Genomic DNA, 19495 nt, shown 5'->3' on the forward strand with positions numbered 1-19495 from the left:
CTAAGGATCAGGGAGAGCGGGATCTGACGCCGCTTCGGATAGGGCCAGGCCCATCTCTGCGAGCTCCCCTTCCGACCTGGTGTTCGCTAGGTAGTCGTCCGTCCCCTGGTTCGAGATTCGCCCGAGGTTAGTACCAGACTCGTCTATGGTGACACTAAGCGGGTGCTCACTACACAAGAGGTCGGGCGTATCCGCCAAAAGATCAGAGAAGGCAGCAAGGTCGAGATCACGAGGAGTTACCTTCGAAACCTTTTCATCGGCTTCTTCCTCGTCAGTTTTCAGGAGTCCGAGCTCGGCCTCCATGTCTTGGATCTCGCCTCTAGAGATCTCCTCGGCCAGCATCCGGTTAGCCCTGATCTCGGCAGCTCGGATCTGGAGCGGGGCTAGTTTCTCCCTTTCTTTGAAGGTGACCTTCACCTCCTCAACCAAGGGGCGGAGAGTTCGCCTCATCGCCTGCCTTTCCTCCCTCCGTACCCTCTCAATCTCGCAGCTGTTGCCAGCTTCGAGTAACTGGTTTCGGAGCTCGATCTCGTGCAGTCTGTTTTTTGCTGCCTTGGCATCTTCCGCCGCCTCAAAGTAAAGGTCCCCCGCCTTCTTCAATTTGTCGCGAAGGTCTTCATTAGCAACCCCGAGGTCGAGCACATCTACCTCAGCCTTCTTCATCCAAGCTCGGATCCGTTCGGCTTTCGCCACGGTGTCAGCGTTCTCGGCTTCCAGTCGGGCATATTCCTTAACCTGAGCTTCTAAGTCAGCGATCCTTTCTTGAAGGAGGTGTACTTCGGAAGACGAGGGGGAAGCGAACAGTTGCTCCTCATAGGACGCAACCGAGGAGTTAAACTCGATCATCAGTTGAAAAGATAGCTTATTAAGCGACCGTTGGGCAAAAACAAAAAAGGGGGCAAAGAGAAACAAAAATATTTACCTCGCCGATTTTATCCGCGAAGTGAAAGAAGTTTGCGCGATTGACCTCGGTCATGTCCGCGAATGCCGGGATCCGAACTCCGGGACGAACGTAGCTCCGCATTAGATCGGCTGGGGACGCAGGAGGGGCTGAAAGATTTTTTGGGCAAGTCATTTCAGTAACAACTATCGAACAGTCAAAAGTATAAAAGTAAATGTTAAGAAAATTTACCTCGGGCGAAAGGACGTTGTTCCTTCGGAGGATTTCGTCCGGAGTCTTTAGGCGGTGGGGCCTCCTTAAATCTCCCCTCCGAGGAAGGACCCCTGTCTTTCGAGCTAGATTTACTTCGCTCATCCCCTGACGGGCCAGTCCGGGCTCGCCCCTTTTCACGCGAAGAGGAGGCGGTCTCAGGCTCCTTCCTCTTCTTTGATGAATCAGTTTGCTGAGAGGAGGCCTCTTCGGAGGATTTCTTTGGTATTGGGGGGGGAAGGAGCGACCTCCCGTGGTTCATCACTGGAATCAGCAATGACAATCACGGGGGGGATCACCGGGCCAGCAGGAGCCCCGGTTGATTCAATACCAAGCTCGGGAGAGCCAGTTGGAGGCGCGGAAGTCCCGCTCACCTCAGGAACGGAGGAGCTGGAGGGATTCTTGCTAGAAATGCGAGCTTTGCCTTCGGCGAGGGCCATCGCCATCTGTTTCTTCGCCTTTTTTTCGGCAATTCGGCACGCCCTTTCTTCCCTGTAATTCATCTCCGAAACGCTCAAGGGCGTGAAACAGACGAGAGAACGCCTTCCGAGCCTCACCACGGACTCTCTGATCCTCTCGCAGGAGAAAGAATCCCAAGTGATCTGTCCCTGGCTACAGAACCTCGAAAAGAACTCAGCAAACATAGGGCAAAGCAATCCGCGTTCGAAGTGATCTGAAAAGGAAACAATTAAAAATGAGACAAGAAACAAAATTACACTCGAGTTGGACCTAGTAGGAAACGCTAGTCTACCAATTTTCGAGGTCCACTTCGAAACGAACGAGCTCGTGCGATGGCCGAAAGTGAGCTCGTTGACCGGGAAGAAGAAGTAAGATTTTCTCCATTTCTCGTCTTTCTCAGGCAGGTCGTCAAAGACCTTCAGTCCGGAGAGCGGGCTCACGTAGAGTGTACCCTTAGTGCGACCCTGAAACAACCCGACCCTTTTTTTTTATAATAATAACATTAAATACAATACATAATTAAGCAGCCCATACTACTTAACTAAACCAACCTAAATCACAACTCCTCTTTAAACCAATAACAACCAATACACACAGCGGAAACATACCAACCCTACAGAACCATTACAACATCAATACAATATCAATCCTAAGCATTCTATCCAACAACCTAGCATATATCTATCCAAGGTTCCCAACATAAACAATATAGCAAAGACCAACAACACACAAACGAGACCCTAGATCATCCTCCTCCTCATCGCCATGATTCCACGTCACATACCTTTACCTGCACACCACAAACAACAATTGAGATGCGTAAGTATTATCACAAATACTTAGTGAGGCAATCCTTCCATCTACTGGGCTATACACACAAGCCACTGAGAAACCAATGCTTAACAAATAACAACCAAACACAAACAAACCAGGAAATCACATAACAAGCAACTTGGTGTCGACCGACACCAGAGAGGTGTCGATCGACACTGGCCAAACATGGTGTCGACCGACACCTAACTGGTGTCGATCGACACTCCCTTCGCAGACGCGAACTGCACAAATCCGAACGACGAACCTCCGTTTCCTATCATCTCCAATCCGTTCCAAACTCACCCAAAACCTTCAGGAACCTATAGGAACAATAACACAACCACCACAAGCAAGAACAACACCACAAATCACCACCAATCAAGCAAGAACAACACCACAAAGCACCACCAATCAAGCAAGAACAACAAAGGATTCTCAGGCTTAGATAAGCCATGGTCATGCACTCACCTTATCTACTGATTATAACAAACAATACAACCAGTTGAGACCCTCCTAACGTCTGAAACAGCCCAGAAACGCCCTACAACAAGCCACACAACCAAAAACGACTTATAACAAAACTGGACAGAAACATCAGAAAAGAACAGTCTCAAAGACGAAACCCTAAAATAAAAACCAACCGTTAACTATCAAATCGCTCCGGTGAAAAGCTATCCCTAGACGTCACGAAGCTTCCCACAAAATTTCAGCACGATCAGACACCACACGAGACCACGATCTCAGTTACAATCTCCGATGGTCCCAACTCGCGTCTGAGAAAACGTGTCTCACGAAACTGCCAATAACTCATCGAGTTTAAATCCAAATCTACTTCTGTAAAAAGGCGAATGACGATGAAACACTTGGGAATAAACCTACCAAATTTCATTACCTTTGAGAACGATTTGATATACCAAAACTGTTTTCTCCCAAACCCTAACGATTCTGATCTTTCTCCTTTAATCTCCTTCACACCACAATAGCCTCTCTCCTCTCTCTCTATCTCTGAAAACGGCGACAAGACACCCTAAAACCCTTAAATTTGTCGCTTCTCTACTTATAACACGATTTAGGGATTTTTCCTTGAACCAAACCGAACCAAACAGCAATTAAAACGAACCGGACCAAACCAGAAAACATGGTGTCGATCGATGCCACCAAGGGTGTCGATCGACACCCACACCAAATTTACAAAAATTGGTTCGCGGATGTTACAATTCTCCCCCACCAATATGGATTCGTCCTCGAATCCCGCAAAACCGTCCAACTATCAAGGACCTCCGTGCCACCGTCAACACGGCCCGCACGTCCCCGACCGGACTAAATAACGTCAGCCAAGGTTTCCCGTGCACTGTCGCAACAGCCTGCACACCTCCGACTGAACCACGAGGTCTCCCTCTAGTCAACATACTCACATCAAAGACACTATTTGCTCACAACTCAGTGCTTCCCCCGTCCGTGGTCGCAACCAACGAATCATGCCGGCTCGCTATCAGGCCAACCGCCTTAAGCTACGGCATCCAGGAAGTCACTCACACACACACTCCCCCCGCTCTCAGGTCGCAACCTTCGAGTCATACCGGCTCACTGCCAGGCCACAGCCTACAGCTACGGTATCCAGGGAGTCTCAAAATCCCGCAAAACCGTCCAATGGTCAAGGACCTCCGTGCCACCGTCAACACGGCCCGCACGTCCCCGACCGGACTAAATACCGTCAGCCAAGGTTTCCCGTGCACTGTCGCAACAGCCCGCACACCTCCGACTGAACCACGAGGTCTCCCTCTAGTCAATATACTCACATCAAAGACACTATTTGCTCACAACTCAGTGCTTCCCCCGTCCGTGGTCGCAACCAACGAATCATGCCGGCTCGCTATCAGGCCAACCGCCTTAAGCTACGGCATCCAGGAAGTCACTCACACACACACTCCCCCCGCTCTCAGGTCGCAACCTTCGAGTCATACCGGCTCACTGCCAGGCCACAGCCTACAGCTACGGTATCCAGGGAGTCTCACATGCCCACTCCCCCCGCTCTCGGGTCGCAACCCTCGAGACATACCGGCTCACTGCCGAGCCACGGCTCACAGCTACGGTATCCAGGGAGTCTCACACGCCCACTCCCCCCGCTCTCGGGTCGCAACCCTCGAGACATACCGGCTCACTGCCGAGCCACGGCTCACAGCTACGGTATCCAGGGAGTCTCAAAATCCCGCTCTAAGGTCGTCACCCTAAAGCGCGCTCACGGATCGTCATCCGAAGCAAACATACCACTCCCACTCTCTGGCCACAAAGTCCATCGAGCTATCGGTATCACATGAGTTGGGCCCACACAATCCTGAGCAAATAAGTCCGATGTCAACGAGTATCTCCCGACTAGATCTACCTCAACACTTTCCATTTCTGGAAACTTCTATTTTTAGAAACTTTCCTCTTTTAGCATTGCGCCCTCACGAAAACTCATATCCCGAACACCACCATGACCACCACCCGGTCACCCTGGAACACCCTACCCCCAAGGTATTTCCATACACTTTTAAAAAAATAGAAAAGCTCTAACTCCTATAAAACTTTCCATTTATAGCAACCTTCTATTTATGGAAACTTTCCATTTATAGCAACCTTCTATTTATGGAAACCGTACATTTATAGAATTTCCGTGCTATTCCTTTCCAGTGGTTTTTCCACAATTCCCAAATCCAAAAATAACTCCAACCTTTATTAAAACCTCAATGCAATAATCGTTTACAAAACCAAACGAAAATACAAAATGAAAGAATGAAAAACAAAAGCTAAAACTAAGCGCTGGAATGGGCACCCGGTCCTCCCTTCGGCTGTGCCACAACCTCCATCATCTGCCTCCTCTTAGGACAGAAATGCCTGATATGCCCTTCCTCCCCGCAATGATAACACACTCGACGGTACTCCTGCGAATCACCTCCCCTGGCCCCGCTTGCCGACACGTGATCCATGCTCCCGCTCCCATAACCTCTCTGACCACCTTGGTTCGCCACTATCGTCTCTTCCCGCTTCCTTTTACGCCTTTGCTCCAACTGCCTATCCTTGTTTGGAATGCTCTGCTCCAATGTCTCCTCTGAACGAACCGCTGGACTGACCACCGCCAACTGTGACCTCAATTCATCCTCTATCCCAGCTGCAACCTCAACCAGCTCCGCCCTCGTGGCATAGCTCCTCACTCTGCACCGTGTCCTCAAATCATCTCGCAAAGCCAGCAAGAACCTCCGCACCTGAGCCGACTCTGGCTCCCAAGCCCGGCCTGCATACCCCACAAGCCGACTGAACTCTGCATCCAGTTCCCGCACTGTACGGTCCCCCTGAGTCAAACCCAAGAACCGTGCCTCCATACGATCAAGAGCCTCCTGAGGAAAATACTTGGAGTTAAACTCCCCCACAAAATCTCCCCAAGACATACCCCGCTGCACCCTCCGTGCTGTCACCGACCTCCACCACACACGAGCATCTCCTGACAAGTAAAACACTGCCAGATCCACCCTGTACCGGTCGGGACACCTAAGCGAAAGGAAAATATCCTCCATCCGCTCTCTCCACTCATCCGCTACACTCGGATCGGTACTTCCTGAGAAATACCCGGCTCCCACATGCCGCAGCTGCTCCATCATCCGCACATACTGTGCATCCACTACCTCGGCCCCCGGCTGCACACCTGCCTGCAAACCCGCCACAGGCTGCACCACTGGACCCTGCCCACCACCCACTGGCGGCACTACTGGACCCTGCCCACCAACCACTGGCGGCACTACTGGATCCTGCCCACCAACCACTGGCGGCACAACTGCTGGAATTCGCTGCAAAACCTGAGCTAGCAAGTCCATCAAGACATCCTCCCTGCCTGGAGCACCTCCCGCTGCAACCCCCACACCCGGGGCAACACCGTGACCGACACCGGGCCCATCCGCCCTGCCGTCACCCAAACCAGCCTGGTCTCCAGACACACTAGGATGAACCTGTGACTCCGCCACCTCCTCACTGGCCATGCTCTGGGCTACACTCACACTGGCCTCAGGAACCTGACCTCGTCCCCGACCACGACCACGACCACGCCCACGACCACGACCGCGACCCACAGCACCCTCTCTAGCCATCTGCACTACCCAGAACAGAAGGCTAAGCACACAATTCAAAAACCGCACATAGAGTACACATCTTACCGTGGAATCTCATTGAAGGCTCGAAGAGGATGATACTAGGACTCCATACCGCAAACAAATTGACTAACTACTCATAATCAATTCCATCACACAACATCATGCATCAAGCAAAAAGGAAAATAATTCACCCAATTAAATTCCTAACCGCTCTAACCATCAATTTAACCATCCTAGAACCGTAAAGGCTCTGATACCAAAATGAAACAACCCGACCCTTTTTTTATATAATAATAACATTAAATACAATACATAATTAAGCAGCCCATACTACTTAACTAAACCAACCTAAATCACAACTCCTCTTTAAACCAATAACAACCAATACACACAGCGGAAACATACCAACCCTACAGAACCATTACAACATCAATACAATATCAATCCTAAGCATTCTATCCAACAACCTAGCATATATCTATCCAAGGTTCCCAACATAAACAATATAGCAAAGACCAACAACACACAAACGAGACCCTAGATCATCCTCCTCCTCATCGCCATGATTCCACATCACATACCTTTACCTGCACACCACAAACAACAATTGAGATGCGTAAGTATTATCACAAATACTTAGTGAGGCAATCCTTCCATCTACTGGGCTATACACACAAGCCACTGAGAAACCAATGCTTAACAAATAACAACCAAACACAAACAAACCAGGAAATCACATAACAAGCAACTTGGTGTCGACCGACACCAGAGAGGTGTCGATCGACACTGGCCAAACATGGTGTCGACCGACACCTAACTGGTGTCGATCGACACTCCCTTCGCAGACGCGAACTGCACAAATCCGAACGACGAACCTCCGTTTCCTATCATCTCCAATCCGTTCCAAACTCACCCAAAACCTTCAGGAACCTATAGGAACAATAACACAACCACCACAAGCAAGAACAACACCACAAAGCACCACCAATCAAGCAAGAACAACAAAGGATTCTCAGGCTTAGATAAGCCATGGTCATGCACTCACCTTATCTACTGATTATAACAACCAATACAACCAGTTGAGACCCTCCTAACGTCTGAAACAGCCCAGAAACGCCCTACAACAAGCCACACAACCAAAAACGACTTATAACAAAACTGGACAGAAACATCAGAAAAGAACAGTCTCAAAGACGAAACCCTAAAATAAAAACCAACCGTTAACTATCAACTCGCTCCGGTGAAAAGCTATCCCTAGACGTCACGAAGCTTCCCACAAAATTTCAGCACGATCAGACACCACACGAGACCACGATCTCAGTTACAATCTCCGATGGTCCCAACTCGCGTCTGAGAAAACGTGTCTCACGAAACTGCCAATAACTCATCGAGTTTAAATCCAAATCTACTTCTGTAAAAAGGCGAATGACGATGAAACACTTGGGAATAAACCTACCAAATTTCATTACCTTTGAGAACGATTTGATATACCAAAACTGTTTTCTCCCAAACCCTAACGATTCTGATCTTTCTCCTTTAATCTCCTTCACACCACAATAGGCTCTCTCCTCTCTCTCTATCTCTGAAAACGGCGACAAGACACCCTAAAACCCTTAAATTTGTCGCTTCTCTACTTATAACACGATTTAGGGATTTTTCCTTGAACCAAACCGAACCAAACAGCAATTAAAACGAACCGGACCAAACCAGAAAACATGGTGTCGATCGATGCCACCAAGGGTGTCGATCGACACCCACACCAAATTTACAAAAATTGGTTCGCGGATGTTACAGACCCGTCTTCACGGTGTATACCTGGAGAAAGTCCGCTAGTGATAGCTGGTAATTGAATTCCTCCCCCAGGGTTTGCAAGCACATAACGGTCCGAACGAAGTTCGGGCACATTTGGGGGAGAGCGAAGCCCAGTTCGAACATCATCTTAACGATGAGTTCAGGAAGGGGAAACGACAGGCCACACGCGGAGAAGAAAATCTCGAACGCGCAGCAGTATCCCGGAGGAGGGTTCTCCGGGCACTCGTGGGATTCCGGGAATCTGAGTTCAATCTCAGACGAAATCCTGGTGGAGCCTCTAACCTCGGCCAGGTTCGCCGCCGAGCGAATTGACGGCGGATGAGGGCCAAAAACGCCTGGAATCAGGGGTTTTGTGGGTTTACCCGACGAGGATTTCGGAGGAGACATTCTTTTCCGGGAAGTTAGTGAAAAACGAAGGAAGAGTAAAGGTTTTTTCCGGCGAAAGTAGAGAGGTTTACGGGAGAAAAGAGAGAAAATCTAAGAGCATAAAAACATAAACACGATTGAAGATTAAGGGTGAGAGAGAAGTCGAGGATTACCTTTATACACGGCACCAGAAAGCAATGATTACCTGGGGAAGTGAAAGGTCTCGCACCGTTTCTTTTCTCTCTTATAACCAACACGCCACCTAGTGGTCCCCGAGGCTTGTTCGGGAAAGCAAATCCCATCATTACCTCAATCAAATCATGGAGATACGAGGAAATATTCAGTTTCCCGAAATTGATCGCTCGAAGGTTAAAAGTCCCCCGAACTGTTCAGCTCGGGAGACTTGGGGGGCAACTGTTGTACCTACGATCTGCCATCTCGGGTAATAGGCAAGAGGGCCTAGGCCGGGCTGTCTAATGGGCCGAAAGCATGTTACCGATCGGCCCATCAGGCCCAGAGAAAGAAAGAGAGCGCGGAGACGCTTCATGCTGGTCAGCTCGCAGCTCGGGCCCGGTCAAAGATTCCTGCATTCAAGAGGATTAATTAGTCCACGCAAATCGTGTCTTATTAATTGTACATTAATTGGGTAATTAATTGGTCGGTATAAATATGTAAGGGGGGTGTCACTTGTAAGGGATCGAACCCTTTTTCCCGAAAAAGCAATACAAAATCAAATACTCCAAAACTCTCTCAAATCAGTTCGAAATCACTTAACGGCGATAAGCTCCTCCACAGTTAAATCACTTCGGAAGGAGAAGCTCGTTTTCAGTTCTCACACTGACCACATGAAAAGACTCGACAGTTTATTTCTTAAGAAACAAAGTGTTCCATGTAATCAACGTTAAGAAATAAAATGTCGAGACTTGAGGTAGATCAAAAGACTCGACAGTTTATTTCATAAAACTACTCATCAACAAAGTGTTCCATGTAATCAACGTTACCAAACGTTCGGGAGACACAAGTAATGAAGTAAATGTGCATGCTTAAGTTAATGCTTAGCTTTGTTAATTAAATTGTTCAAACTTTTTATTAAATAAGATCCTTTACACTTCCTAACATCTGTCCAACAAGATAGAGATCATAAACTAAACCCAAGTGATATTGTGCTAAAATGACAAATATAGTATGGAGTTATGCAAAAAAAAAAAAAAGGACAAGTAAATAAATCTGTGAACACATATAGGATGTGTATTTTTGCTCTTGTTGTTGTAGATCATTAATTGATGTTCATAAGTGGTTAGTACTTGGTACGAAATTAGAATATTTGTCGATAGAAAACAGAAAGAAATAAAAATGTTAAACCGTGCACGAAAAACAAACACCTAATTTGTTATTTTAAGTATACATATACAAATCAAGATAATACAAATAAGATTTTTACGTTCAAGTTTGTCTTTCTTCTCTATCATGATAAATCTCACATAGCAACAACGACATAAATAAACACACACATAGGGTTAATACAATTTTTTTCCCATATTCTTCAATTCTTTTATTATTCTTTGTTTCTCTTTTTCTTCCACAAATCTCCGCAAAATCTTCCCTCAAACTCAGATCCGATTCTTCCTTCTTCCTTCATCCTTTTCTTTCTTCTAAATAGATTCTTCTTTCTTTCTTTCTCGCAGTTAAAAAGAAGACACTTTTCTTGCGAAAGTCCTCAACTTTCATATCAGCTTCAATCAATCAATCAATCCACACTTGGGTTGTTTGTTAACTTGCTGATTTAGCTACTTGGGTTTGTTTTTTGATTCGAACCCGTCTTTTAAGTGTATATGGCGATTGGGTTCTACTGGTAAATTCAAAAAGAGAGAGATGGATCGGAATCAAAAGATGGATCATGTTATCGGCGGGAAGTTTAAGTTGGGTAGGAAGCTCGGAAGTGGATCCTTCGGGGAACTTTATTTAGGTACCAATCTAATTCGCATCTTGAGACTGTTCTTGCATTTGGGTTTTGTTTAGTTGTATCTAAAGTGTGATTTTTTAATCTTTCTTTTTGATGTGTGTGTGTGTGTGTGTGTGATCATCTAGGGATCAATATCCAAACTGGAGAAGAAGTCGCTGTTAAGCTGGTAACAACTACGAATTTCTTTCCTTAGTTTTTTTCATTCAAATTTTGGAGATTTTTGAATACTGGATCCTCCTACTGACTCTTGCAGTCTTTATATGTTTCTATGATTGTATCTGACAGTTTTTGTAAATATTTTTGAGTTAGACTAGTTTTGACTTGAAATCATACTGTAGCTCAACGTTCATGTTTCACCTGTTTCTCTTTGGCACTACTAGGAACCTGTGAAGACGAGGCATCCTCAATTGCAGTATGAATCGAAAATATATATGTTTCTTCAAGGAGGAAGTGAGTTGTGTTTCTTGGTTAGTTTATATATAACACGTTAATCGAAAATATATATGTTTCTTGGCATCCTCTGATGCTTTGACATGTTATCTTTCATTTTAAAAAATAGCGGGTGTTCCCCATCTCAAATGGTTTGGAGTTGAGGGTGAATACAGTTGTATGGTTATCGACCTTCTTGGGCCTAGCTTGGAGGACTTATTCAATTACTGCAAGCGAATCTTTTCATTAAAATGTGTTCTAATGCTCGCAGATCAATTGGTAAGTGCTGAGTAATGGTTATGTTCTGATGTTAGGTTGGTCTTTGGGAACGCTTCTCATCTCTTCGTTTGAATATCTTGTATCAATGCAGTTATGTAGAGTTGAGTACATGCATTCGCGGGGTTTTCTTCACCGCGACATTAAACCAGACAACTTTTTGATGGGTCTTGGGCGCAAAGCAAACCAGGTATTCCTACTGTTTCAGCATGACTTGGAGTATGTCTTGAAGGTTTCTTTTTAGAATAAATCTCTGTGTGATTCTTTGGATAGGACTAGTACGAAAGCCTTCTCTAGTTTATTATATTAATTTTCAACCTCAGGTGTATATCATTGATTTTGGCCTTGCTAAAAAATACAAGGATCTTCAGACACAAAAGCATATACCATACAGGTGAGATCTGCAAATTCTTACCCTTTCTTTTCGGATATCAATGCTTACTGAATCTTTTTGTCTAGGAACCTGTTGTAGAATAGTGTCTATCCTATTAATGAAACACCTTGTGCTGCACGAGTGTTTTCTTATAGCTCTCTCCCAGACCTTTATGTTGGTGGGAGAATAGAAAATAATCTCTACTCCTTACTGAGTTCAAGACCTTTGTTCCTTTGTGCACTCTTCTACCTGCTTGCTTTATTAGAATTCCTTGTAATTTTGCAGGGAAAACAAGAATCTTACAGGAACTGCTCGGTATGCAAGTGTGAACACACACCTTGGGATTGGTAAGAGCTTCTTTCATCTCATACATACGTGGATTTCTTGTCAGAAGCATTTGAAAACTCTTGTCTGTCTGCCTTGCTGACTTATTTTCTTTTATGCATGCTGACAGAGCAAAGTAGAAGAGATGATTTGGAGTCACTTGGTTATGTGTTGATGTATTTTCTACGAGGAAGGTATTGAACTTTCTTTGTTGCATATTTATTTGCTTATAACTTTTAAAGATATGAATTTCTTGAACTTCAGTTCATTTCTCCTGTCTCAGTCTTCCGTGGCAAGGTTTAAAAGCTGGTACGAAGAAGCAGAAGTATGACAAGATTAGTGAAAAGAAGATGCTTACTTCTGTAGAGGTACATCATTGTTAAGGTTTTGTATGCAGATACTGCTTTAAGATGTCCAGTAGTTCTGACATAGCATGGTTTTACTTTTTGGAGACTCTTTGCAAGTCATATCCATCAGAGTTCACCTCGTATTTCCATTACTGTCGATCATTGAGATTTGAGGACAAACCAGATTATTCATATCTGAGAAGACTTTTCAGGGACCTTTTCATTCGTGAAGGTTAAAACTTCTTACTGTGTTGGTTATTTATTCCCGTAAGTATCATCCCTTGCTTTCTTGTACGTATTTGATGGAATGAAGCATGCAGGTTATCAGCTCGATTACGTGTTTGATTGGACAATCTCAAAATATCCTCAGTCTGGCTCTAGTTCGAGACCAAGGGTTAGTCCTATTATTGATTTTACGTGTGAGAGCCACAATTAATTATCCAAAATCTTATCCTGCTATTGTTATCTATGTGTCTATCATTCTTAACAGCCATCCCCAAGACCAGCATTGGACCCTCCAGGACCACCTGCAGAAAGAGCTGAAAAGCCTACAGGTACATTGATGTTCTCTGTCTCCAATATTGTAGGGACTAACTTAGTCCGGCTAATACCTTCAAAATATTAAAAAATGTCTTTTAGCTTGTATATATTTGAGACTTGAGTGTTGATAATTTTGGGTGCTGATAAACGTGCACTATTTCACCTGAACCTTCAGATATCAATTTGTGTCCAGAGACTTAACAAAAATTCTCAAATAGTGAAAGATCCCAAACAACTTAATTCCTTGTTGTTCTCTATAGTAGGACAGGACCTGCGAGGAAGATTTACAGGCGCACTTGAGGCATTCACCAGACGAAATGTTTCAAGCCAAGGCGCTCATGGTGACCGCTCTAGACACCGATCTTCTGATGATATACCCTCTTCTGCCAAGGAAGTGGTTAGTTTTTGGTGTTAATTCTCTCGTTTAGATCTATCATGAAAATTTCTGTACTTGATGATCCAAAGATATCCTCAGGTTAATTAGGAATTTTCTAAAGAATATGAGAAAGGTTTTGGTCTTGATTTGTTGGCTTCACTTGCAGCACGAGTCTCGAAATGGAAGTACCTCAAAGAGAGGTCTGATATCAAATAGCAGACCTGGCTCATCAGCGGAGCCAAGCGAGAACCACTCAAGCCGACTATTTTCAACTGGATCACGCCATGCCACAACCCAACGGGTTCAACAGAGCTATGAATCCAAGCAAACATCTGCAGCTGCAAGGCCTGGACATGAGGATGCCATTAGAAGCTTCGAGCTCCTCACCATTGGCGGCTCTGGGAAAAAGAGGAAATGAAGATAAGGAAGGAGAAGTTTGATGAGACTGAAAAGACAACATTCCATGCTGATGGCTCTGTCCTCTGAAAATAGGAAAGACATGTCCACGCATTGTTTTAACCTTGGGAACAAGATGAGAGAAAGAAAGAGAGTTAATACATTCTCCCAATATCTCATTCTATGTTTTTAAAAGAATCTGTTAATAAAGCATTAAAGTGTAACTTCTCATGTGTACTTCACATTTTTCCTCCTCTGTTTTCTAAAACTTCGATATAGAATTAAAATGTGAAAGCCTATCTCGTCTTCTCCAACCTTGTAGCGTTCATAAAATATTTAAACTGTGATATACAAAACCAACATAATTTACTAGTCATATTATGGTCAAATAAAGTTCTCAGACTTTGATGAAGATTCTGTTGACAAATCTTGGACAAAATAAGAAAAGATATTTGTCTGCATCTGCTGAAACATCGTAGAACATACATTTTGGTTACATAAAGAGTATTTCTTTCTCAACACCGAGAAATAGGCAGAGGTTACATCTTTCAAAAGCTACCATTAAAAACAGAAAATAAGACATAGCGACTAATGTCTTCTAGTAGTGATGAACGGAGTGGAGCTGAGATGAGCTGCGAGATTGGGTGATGAAAATTCATCAACTTGGTGGCTGGGCGTCACTCTTGAGATGGGCGTAGTAAATTGCATCTTGTTTTCTATGGGAGTTAGTGGAAGGGGACTTGCCGGTGTAAGACTTTGTAGCTGTGAGCTCTTTCCCGGTCTCAAGGTAGCGAGGTAAGCATGTCCATTGCAGAAAGGAAGGCTTGAAGCTTGAACTGTTGATTCTTTCTCCTTTGCCACTTGAGCTCCACATGGTTCCTTCAAATATTTCAATGAAACTGCATTTAGGATCATAACATAACAAATAGATAAATGAAAAGCTTTTTGTGACTGTTAGGTTTATTACCCCGAGCTTGAGAAAGGTAAAAGCCTGGTTATCAGATCCAAGGTAGATCTCAATAAGCTTCCTCAAGTCAGCTAGTGTTGCATCCTTTGTAACTCTGAGTGTTGTTATGGGCTTTCGAGGGTTATCAGCAGTTGTTTCCCATTTAACATAGATATCTATCTGACCGTCTTTCCTTTCATCGACTGAGATTTTGTTTTCCTTTGCTTCTTCCACTGCTAGTGCTTCAGCCTTATTCGTTGTAGGATACAACTGATTGTCTTTCTTATCAAGTGGTGCATCATTATTGGCTTGATCCTCCTCATGTCCACCGTGTTGTGACAGCTCTCTCTGATTGCCACAAAGGGTGAAAATATTTTGAATTCTCAACCTTCTTGACGAGGCTGATTCTTTGTCATCCGCACTGTTGAAGCAGTTCTCTTTACTCACACCTTCAGAGTTGAAACTAGGCATTGGTGTTGTTACTAAGCAGATGCTTTTATCCTCAACTATCACTTTTTCTTCCTCTTCTTCAACCTCTTCTTCTTCAAAGACAGTGCTCAAGCATACCCGGTCAGGGAACATCTGCGTTAGCATATTCTCTGCAGGTTTTGGTTGCAAAATGTTGGTGAAGTTGCTGCTGGTTGTGTTGCTTGATTGGTGTGAAACCCCCCATATATGCTTGGCTGGTTCTGGTTCACCCATGTCAAGGTCCATTGACTTAACCATACCAGGATCATCATCAGAGTAAAGACTCCTGAGTCTTTTGGCAAACCCGCTAGTTTCATCAACACTTCCTCCATCCCTTGAGCGCCGAAACTCAACCTCAATTTCCTCTAAACGTCTCCTCATCATCTCCAGTTCCTCTTGTTGTTGCACAATCCTTTCCTCCATTCTCCTTCTCTCCATCTCAACAAATTCCTCAGCCATTCTTCTGCATTCTTCGAGTTTCTTCTCTAGTTCCGATTTCACAAGTTGGGTTCTTTCGTTTACTTTTTCATTTATCTCCTCTTCATTGGTAGCACTTGCTTCCTTTCGTGTTAGTAGGGATCGTAAAGCAGCAATTTCCTCTTCCTTCTTCTTCAGCTGCTTTTGTGCATCATTCCTTTCTTTTTCTTGTTGCTTCTTCTCAGACTGGAGTTTGAGAATAAACTCATCCATCGCAGCTATTCTTGATCCCAAAATAACAGCGGAAGCAGACTCATCACCTCCATTCTTATCTTTGTTTGGAGTATGAGACCCACGAACTATGCACTTTGCTTTTGCTCCATACTCTAGAGTACAGAGAGTCTTGTGCATTTCCTTTGGATCTGGGCTCGCACACAAGATCATTAGAATCTTTGACTTGTCATCTTCAAAAGAGTCCTGCATCCAGAAAAAAATAAATATATCTTCAAGTTAACTAAGCAGCCACAGACATCTTCCAAGGAGTAAACAATAGAACACAGTATTCACCTGGAGGAGCATGGTCAGCTTGCTGTCTCTAAAGGGTACGTGGGAGTCTCCATTTGCAATAGACTCCACAACACGCTTCAGAGCAATATTTCCCTGATTGATCTTAGCTGTCTGTTGTACAGAGAGAGAGAGATATAGGTCAGTTGATATTCAAAACTAAACTACTTTGGTAGAATCAAAAGGTTCGAGAGAGGCTATAAAAGCAAAACATTACTTGCATCTTTGCTTCAAATCCGGTCTGGCCAGCTTGGTCTATATTTTCTGAACCAGCCATGTCAACAAGCATCAACCTTCCCCCAACAGTTGGCACATCAAGTATGATCTACAAACGGTACCAATAACACTTGTAAGCTTCAGAAACAGACATAAGTTGTATAGATATATATGATGATTAAATCAAGAAGAATCGTTCTTACAATGCAGTGACTCCGGGAACTTCGTTCATTGCAAAGAGTACTTTTCACAATCCTCCGTTTCTCCACTTTCACAATTTCTTTAGAAATCTTTCCAGCCTCTGTCCCTGATATGAAGGTTGCGTTTTTCGCCTTTTTCCCCATTACTTCAAGCCTAACCTGTAAACACACAACAAATTACAAAACCTTTAGATATTAATCAACATGAAAACTACTCTAAAATCAACCCAATTCCAAGTCAGAAACTACAAATTCCAGAGATGAACAAATAAACTTACTTTGGTGCTTGCTCCTTTAGGCCAACCAATCCCTAAATTGTTACTACTATTAGTGGAAAGAAGATCATAAATCTCCTCATTATAAACCTCCAGAACAGTGACTTGTACAAAAGTAACACCATCTTGATCAGAATCACCCAAAATATCCTTCAAAGATCGATACACAATCCCAGGCTGCTTCCCACAACCAAACATCGTATGACTCTTCCCTGCACCAGTTGGTCCATACATCATAATCGTGCATTTATTCCCAACCTTGACACCTTTGATCCTCTCTTCAATAAACTTCTTGTAAAAATCTTCAAGACCTTCTTGCTCCGAGAAAGAAACACCATCGAGTGTGAAATCTCTGTACCCAACATCAGCTCTGACTCGTACCGTTTGGTTATCTGGGTTAACCTGCAAGATCGAAGCTGGTCTCTCTTTCCGATCTGGGTAATCACGGATCCGTCCGATTACTTCGACTGGATGCTCCGGTGGAGTTGGGTCTTTAGATCCATCTGGGTTTGGGGGTTTTGAGTGGAAATTGAGGCGTTGTTTGGTTTGTGGAGTTCTGATTACAGTATATGGGGTTTGATTCGATCTTGCAGATGACGGCGTCGGTACCATTGTTGAAGAAATTTTCAAGATTTAGAAAGTAATTGAAAAAAATTGGGGATTTTGAGATTCAGAGAGCGTTAGAGTAGAGAGAGAAAGAGAGAGAGAGAGAGAGAGAGAGAGAGAGAGTGAAATTGAAAAGGGGATTTAGGGTTTTGTGATTCACGAGGTTTGAATTTTGAACAAAGAAAGAAAGAAAGAAAGAAACAAACATAACCGTTGTGTGTATGTATATATCTAAACGGCTAGTTTTGGTCTCACGGGACCAATGTGATTTGATTGATGTTAAACAACTACTAAAATACATTTTCGGTAACTAAAATATATTTATTCTCTTTCTGAAAAAGGTAAGTGAGATTTAAATATGGGCCTGAATGTTTATTACGTAACTGGGCTTTCTTAATTTTTGAAAGCCCAAGATTGTAGGATTAGGGTTTTCACTCAGAGTCTCTCTTATAAACTCAGCTCCTTTGGGACAATTTGTGGTTTTGGAGCAGTGGGGAAGACGACGGCACAGAGCTTCACCGAAGAGCGAAAATGGTGACTCTCTTCTCTCTCTTTCTATAGATTTCTCGTAGGTTTAGGTTGATACTTAGTCTTTCTCCTAGAGTTTCTAGCTGACGTCGTATGCTTTTTGAAAAAATCGAAAATACTTGTTTATTAGATCTGTTTTGTGTTTGTTTCTGGTTTTGCATCTGAAATCGAGTATTATTAGACTTTTTAATGCTCAGTATTAGAATCGGTTGTGTTGTTGCCTTTCTTTGTTGTACTTTGAGGATTTGATTCACTTCGTCTCTGTGAAGTGCAGAGCATCAGAAATGATGTAACGTCGTGCATTTGTTATGCAATTCAGTTCTGATTTTTAGGGGAATTTGGAAATTTGTATGTTCATTTCAAGGATTTGTAATTTTAGGATTCACAAACTGTTTATTGACTAGTTGAGTAGTCAGATCGTATTGTAGCAATCAGTTCTGAATGATTTAGTAGAATAAGGAAGTTTTATTTATACATTGAAGTGTTTAAACTTAAGGGCGTATATGGATTCTGTTTTATGATGGTAATCAGTTCTGTATGCTGTTCAAACCATTTCTTGTGGTAGTTTAACTCAAAAAGGGTTTGGATTTTTGTGTCTTAGGTGAACATTCCTAAAACTAAGAACACCTACTGCAAGAACAAGGAATGCAAGAAGCATACCTTGCACAAGGTGACCCAGTATAAGAAGGGTAAAGACAGTCTTGCTGCCCAGGGAAAGCGTCGTTATGACCGCAAGCAATCTGGTTATGGAGGTCAGACCAAGCCCGTCTTCCACAAGAAGGTAACACTAAAGCAACAACCCTGATTCACATTTGATTTGCCTTATTTTGATCCCTAATTGCAGTCTGAGAAGCAATGTAGGTGTTGAGAATTTACTCTGGGAAATATGTTTCAGTTAATCATGTGAAATTCTTGTAGGAATGATCTGTTACTTTGCCTGCTAATCATTTGTATTTCTTGGAACAGGCTAAGACAACCAAGAAGATTGTCCTGAGGCTTCAGTGCCAAAGTTGCAAGCATTTCTCCCAACGCCCTATTAAGGTAATGTCCGAGACATTCTTTATCTTTGCTAAACGCTTACAGTCTCATCAGTTCTATTGCTTACATCTGTATGTGGGTTTTGCAGAGGTGCAAGCACTTTGAGATCGGTGGAGACAAGAAGGGAAAGGGAACATCTCTCTTTTAAGTTGTTTCATCTATCTTCTTTTTTCTTTTGTTTGGTACCTGTCTCTTTTCTTTTCGATACTCAGATACACTTTGAATCTGCCAGAAATGGTTGTGGTGTTTAATTTTATAGGACAGTATCGTATGGATATCTTTTATCTTTTAATTTTGTGGACCAATCTTTCTTCATTAGGTTTCAGTTGAATTCTTTAGAACGTATAACAACAATATCTAAGCTTTAAAAAGTTATTACACTCAATGATTGCTAATTAAATGACAATAAATAATTCTTAGTGTGGTACAATATTATTTTGATCCTATATTTGAGCAAGGTACTAGGTAGAAGCAGAGATTATACGATAT

The 19495-nt window shown here is 43.5% G+C and overlaps 4 protein-coding genes across 5 annotated transcripts; 2 read left to right on the top strand and 2 right to left on the bottom strand.

Annotated features, from left to right (window-relative positions):
* On the bottom strand, nucleotides 1-8745 carry LOC147930777 (uncharacterized). The gene is made up of 6 exons (XM_087477028.1): nucleotides 8362-8745; nucleotides 1902-2073; nucleotides 1482-1823; nucleotides 1133-1414; nucleotides 923-1050; nucleotides 1-861 (listed from the first exon to the last, which is right to left on the bottom strand). The coding sequence occupies exons 1-6, from the start codon at nucleotides 8743-8745 to the stop codon at nucleotides 1-3; spliced, it is 2169 nt and encodes a 722-aa protein (XP_087333154.1).
* A 1332-nt stretch (nucleotides 8746-10077) lies between these two features.
* LOC104732216 (casein kinase 1-like protein 11) lies at nucleotides 10078-14062 on the top strand. 2 transcript variants are annotated; one of them, XM_010451753.3, is made up of 14 exons: nucleotides 10078-10690; nucleotides 10813-10853; nucleotides 11068-11137; nucleotides 11247-11395; nucleotides 11487-11582; nucleotides 11716-11786; nucleotides 12051-12112; nucleotides 12220-12283; nucleotides 12373-12457; nucleotides 12542-12668; nucleotides 12757-12830; nucleotides 12927-12990; nucleotides 13237-13373; nucleotides 13519-14062. In XM_010451753.3, the coding sequence occupies exons 1-14, from the start codon at nucleotides 10597-10599 to the stop codon at nucleotides 13768-13770; spliced, it is 1386 nt and encodes a 461-aa protein (XP_010450055.2). In that variant the 5' UTR covers nucleotides 10078-10596; the 3' UTR covers nucleotides 13771-14062. The 2 variants fall into 2 exon arrangements, with proteins under 2 accessions (XP_010450055.2, XP_010450057.2); XM_010451755.3 differs by having other exon boundaries at nucleotides 10132-10690; nucleotides 13240-13373.
* Nucleotides 14063-14187: 125 nt separating this feature from the next.
* Nucleotides 14188-17706, bottom strand: LOC104732217 (kinesin-like protein KIN-10A). The gene is made up of 6 exons (XM_010451756.3): nucleotides 16838-17706; nucleotides 16563-16718; nucleotides 16361-16468; nucleotides 16147-16257; nucleotides 14716-16056; nucleotides 14188-14627 (listed from the first exon to the last, which is right to left on the bottom strand). The coding sequence occupies exons 1-6, from the start codon at nucleotides 17444-17446 to the stop codon at nucleotides 14337-14339; spliced, it is 2616 nt and encodes an 871-aa protein (XP_010450058.1). The 5' UTR covers nucleotides 17447-17706; the 3' UTR covers nucleotides 14188-14336.
* A 119-nt stretch (nucleotides 17707-17825) lies between these two features.
* Nucleotides 17826-19298, top strand: LOC104732218 (large ribosomal subunit protein eL42z/eL42y). The gene is made up of 4 exons (XM_010451757.3): nucleotides 17826-17974; nucleotides 18570-18749; nucleotides 18935-19009; nucleotides 19095-19298. Exons 1-4 carry the CDS (start codon nucleotides 17972-17974, stop codon nucleotides 19152-19154), a joined length of 318 nt encoding a protein of 105 aa, XP_010450059.1. The 5' UTR covers nucleotides 17826-17971; the 3' UTR covers nucleotides 19155-19298.
* Nucleotides 19299-19495: the final 197 nt, after the last annotated feature.

This window comes from Camelina sativa, chromosome 12, assembly GCF_030686135.1.
Source record: "Camelina sativa cultivar CO46 ecotype springtype chromosome 12, ASM3068613v1".
NCBI lineage: Eukaryota > Viridiplantae > Streptophyta > Magnoliopsida > Brassicales > Brassicaceae > Camelina > Camelina sativa.

Excerpts from the sequence above, each read along its gene's own strand:
- LOC104732218 (XM_010451757.3), top strand. Across the intron at positions 18,750-18,934 it reads AGCCCGTCTTCCACAAGAAG|GCTAAGACAACCAAGAAGAT; the intron begins GTAACACTAAAG and ends TTCTTGGAACAG. Across the intron at positions 19,010-19,094 it reads TCTCCCAACGCCCTATTAAG|AGGTGCAAGCACTTTGAGAT; the intron begins GTAATGTCCGAG and ends TGGGTTTTGCAG.
- LOC147930777 (XM_087477028.1), bottom strand. The coding sequence starts at position 8,745 with ATGTCTCCTCCGAAATCCTCGTCGGGTAAACCCACAAAACCCCTGATT. Across the intron at positions 2,074-8,361 it reads CACTAGCGGACTTTCTCCAG|GGTCGCACTAAGGGTACACT; the intron begins GTATACACCGTG and ends GGGTTGTTTCAG. Across the intron at positions 1,824-1,901 it reads GAAGTGGACCTCGAAAATTG|ATCACTTCGAACGCGGATTG; the intron begins GTAGACTAGCGT and ends TTTCCTTTTCAG.
- LOC104732216 (XM_010451753.3), top strand. The coding sequence starts at position 10,597 with ATGGATCGGAATCAAAAGATGGATCATGTTATCGGCGGGAAGTTTAAG. Across the intron at positions 11,396-11,486 it reads TAATGCTCGCAGATCAATTG|TTATGTAGAGTTGAGTACAT; the intron begins GTAAGTGCTGAG and ends GTATCAATGCAG. Across the intron at positions 12,831-12,926 it reads GCTCTAGTTCGAGACCAAGG|CCATCCCCAAGACCAGCATT; the intron begins GTTAGTCCTATT and ends CATTCTTAACAG.
- LOC104732217 (XM_010451756.3), bottom strand. The coding sequence starts at position 17,446 with ATGGTACCGACGCCGTCATCTGCAAGATCGAATCAAACCCCATATACT. Across the intron at positions 16,258-16,360 it reads GATTTGAAGCAAAGATGCAA|ACAGCTAAGATCAATCAGGG; the intron begins GTAATGTTTTGC and ends TCTGTACAACAG. Across the intron at positions 16,057-16,146 it reads AGCTGACCATGCTCCTCCAG|GACTCTTTTGAAGATGACAA; the intron begins GTGAATACTGTG and ends TTCTGGATGCAG.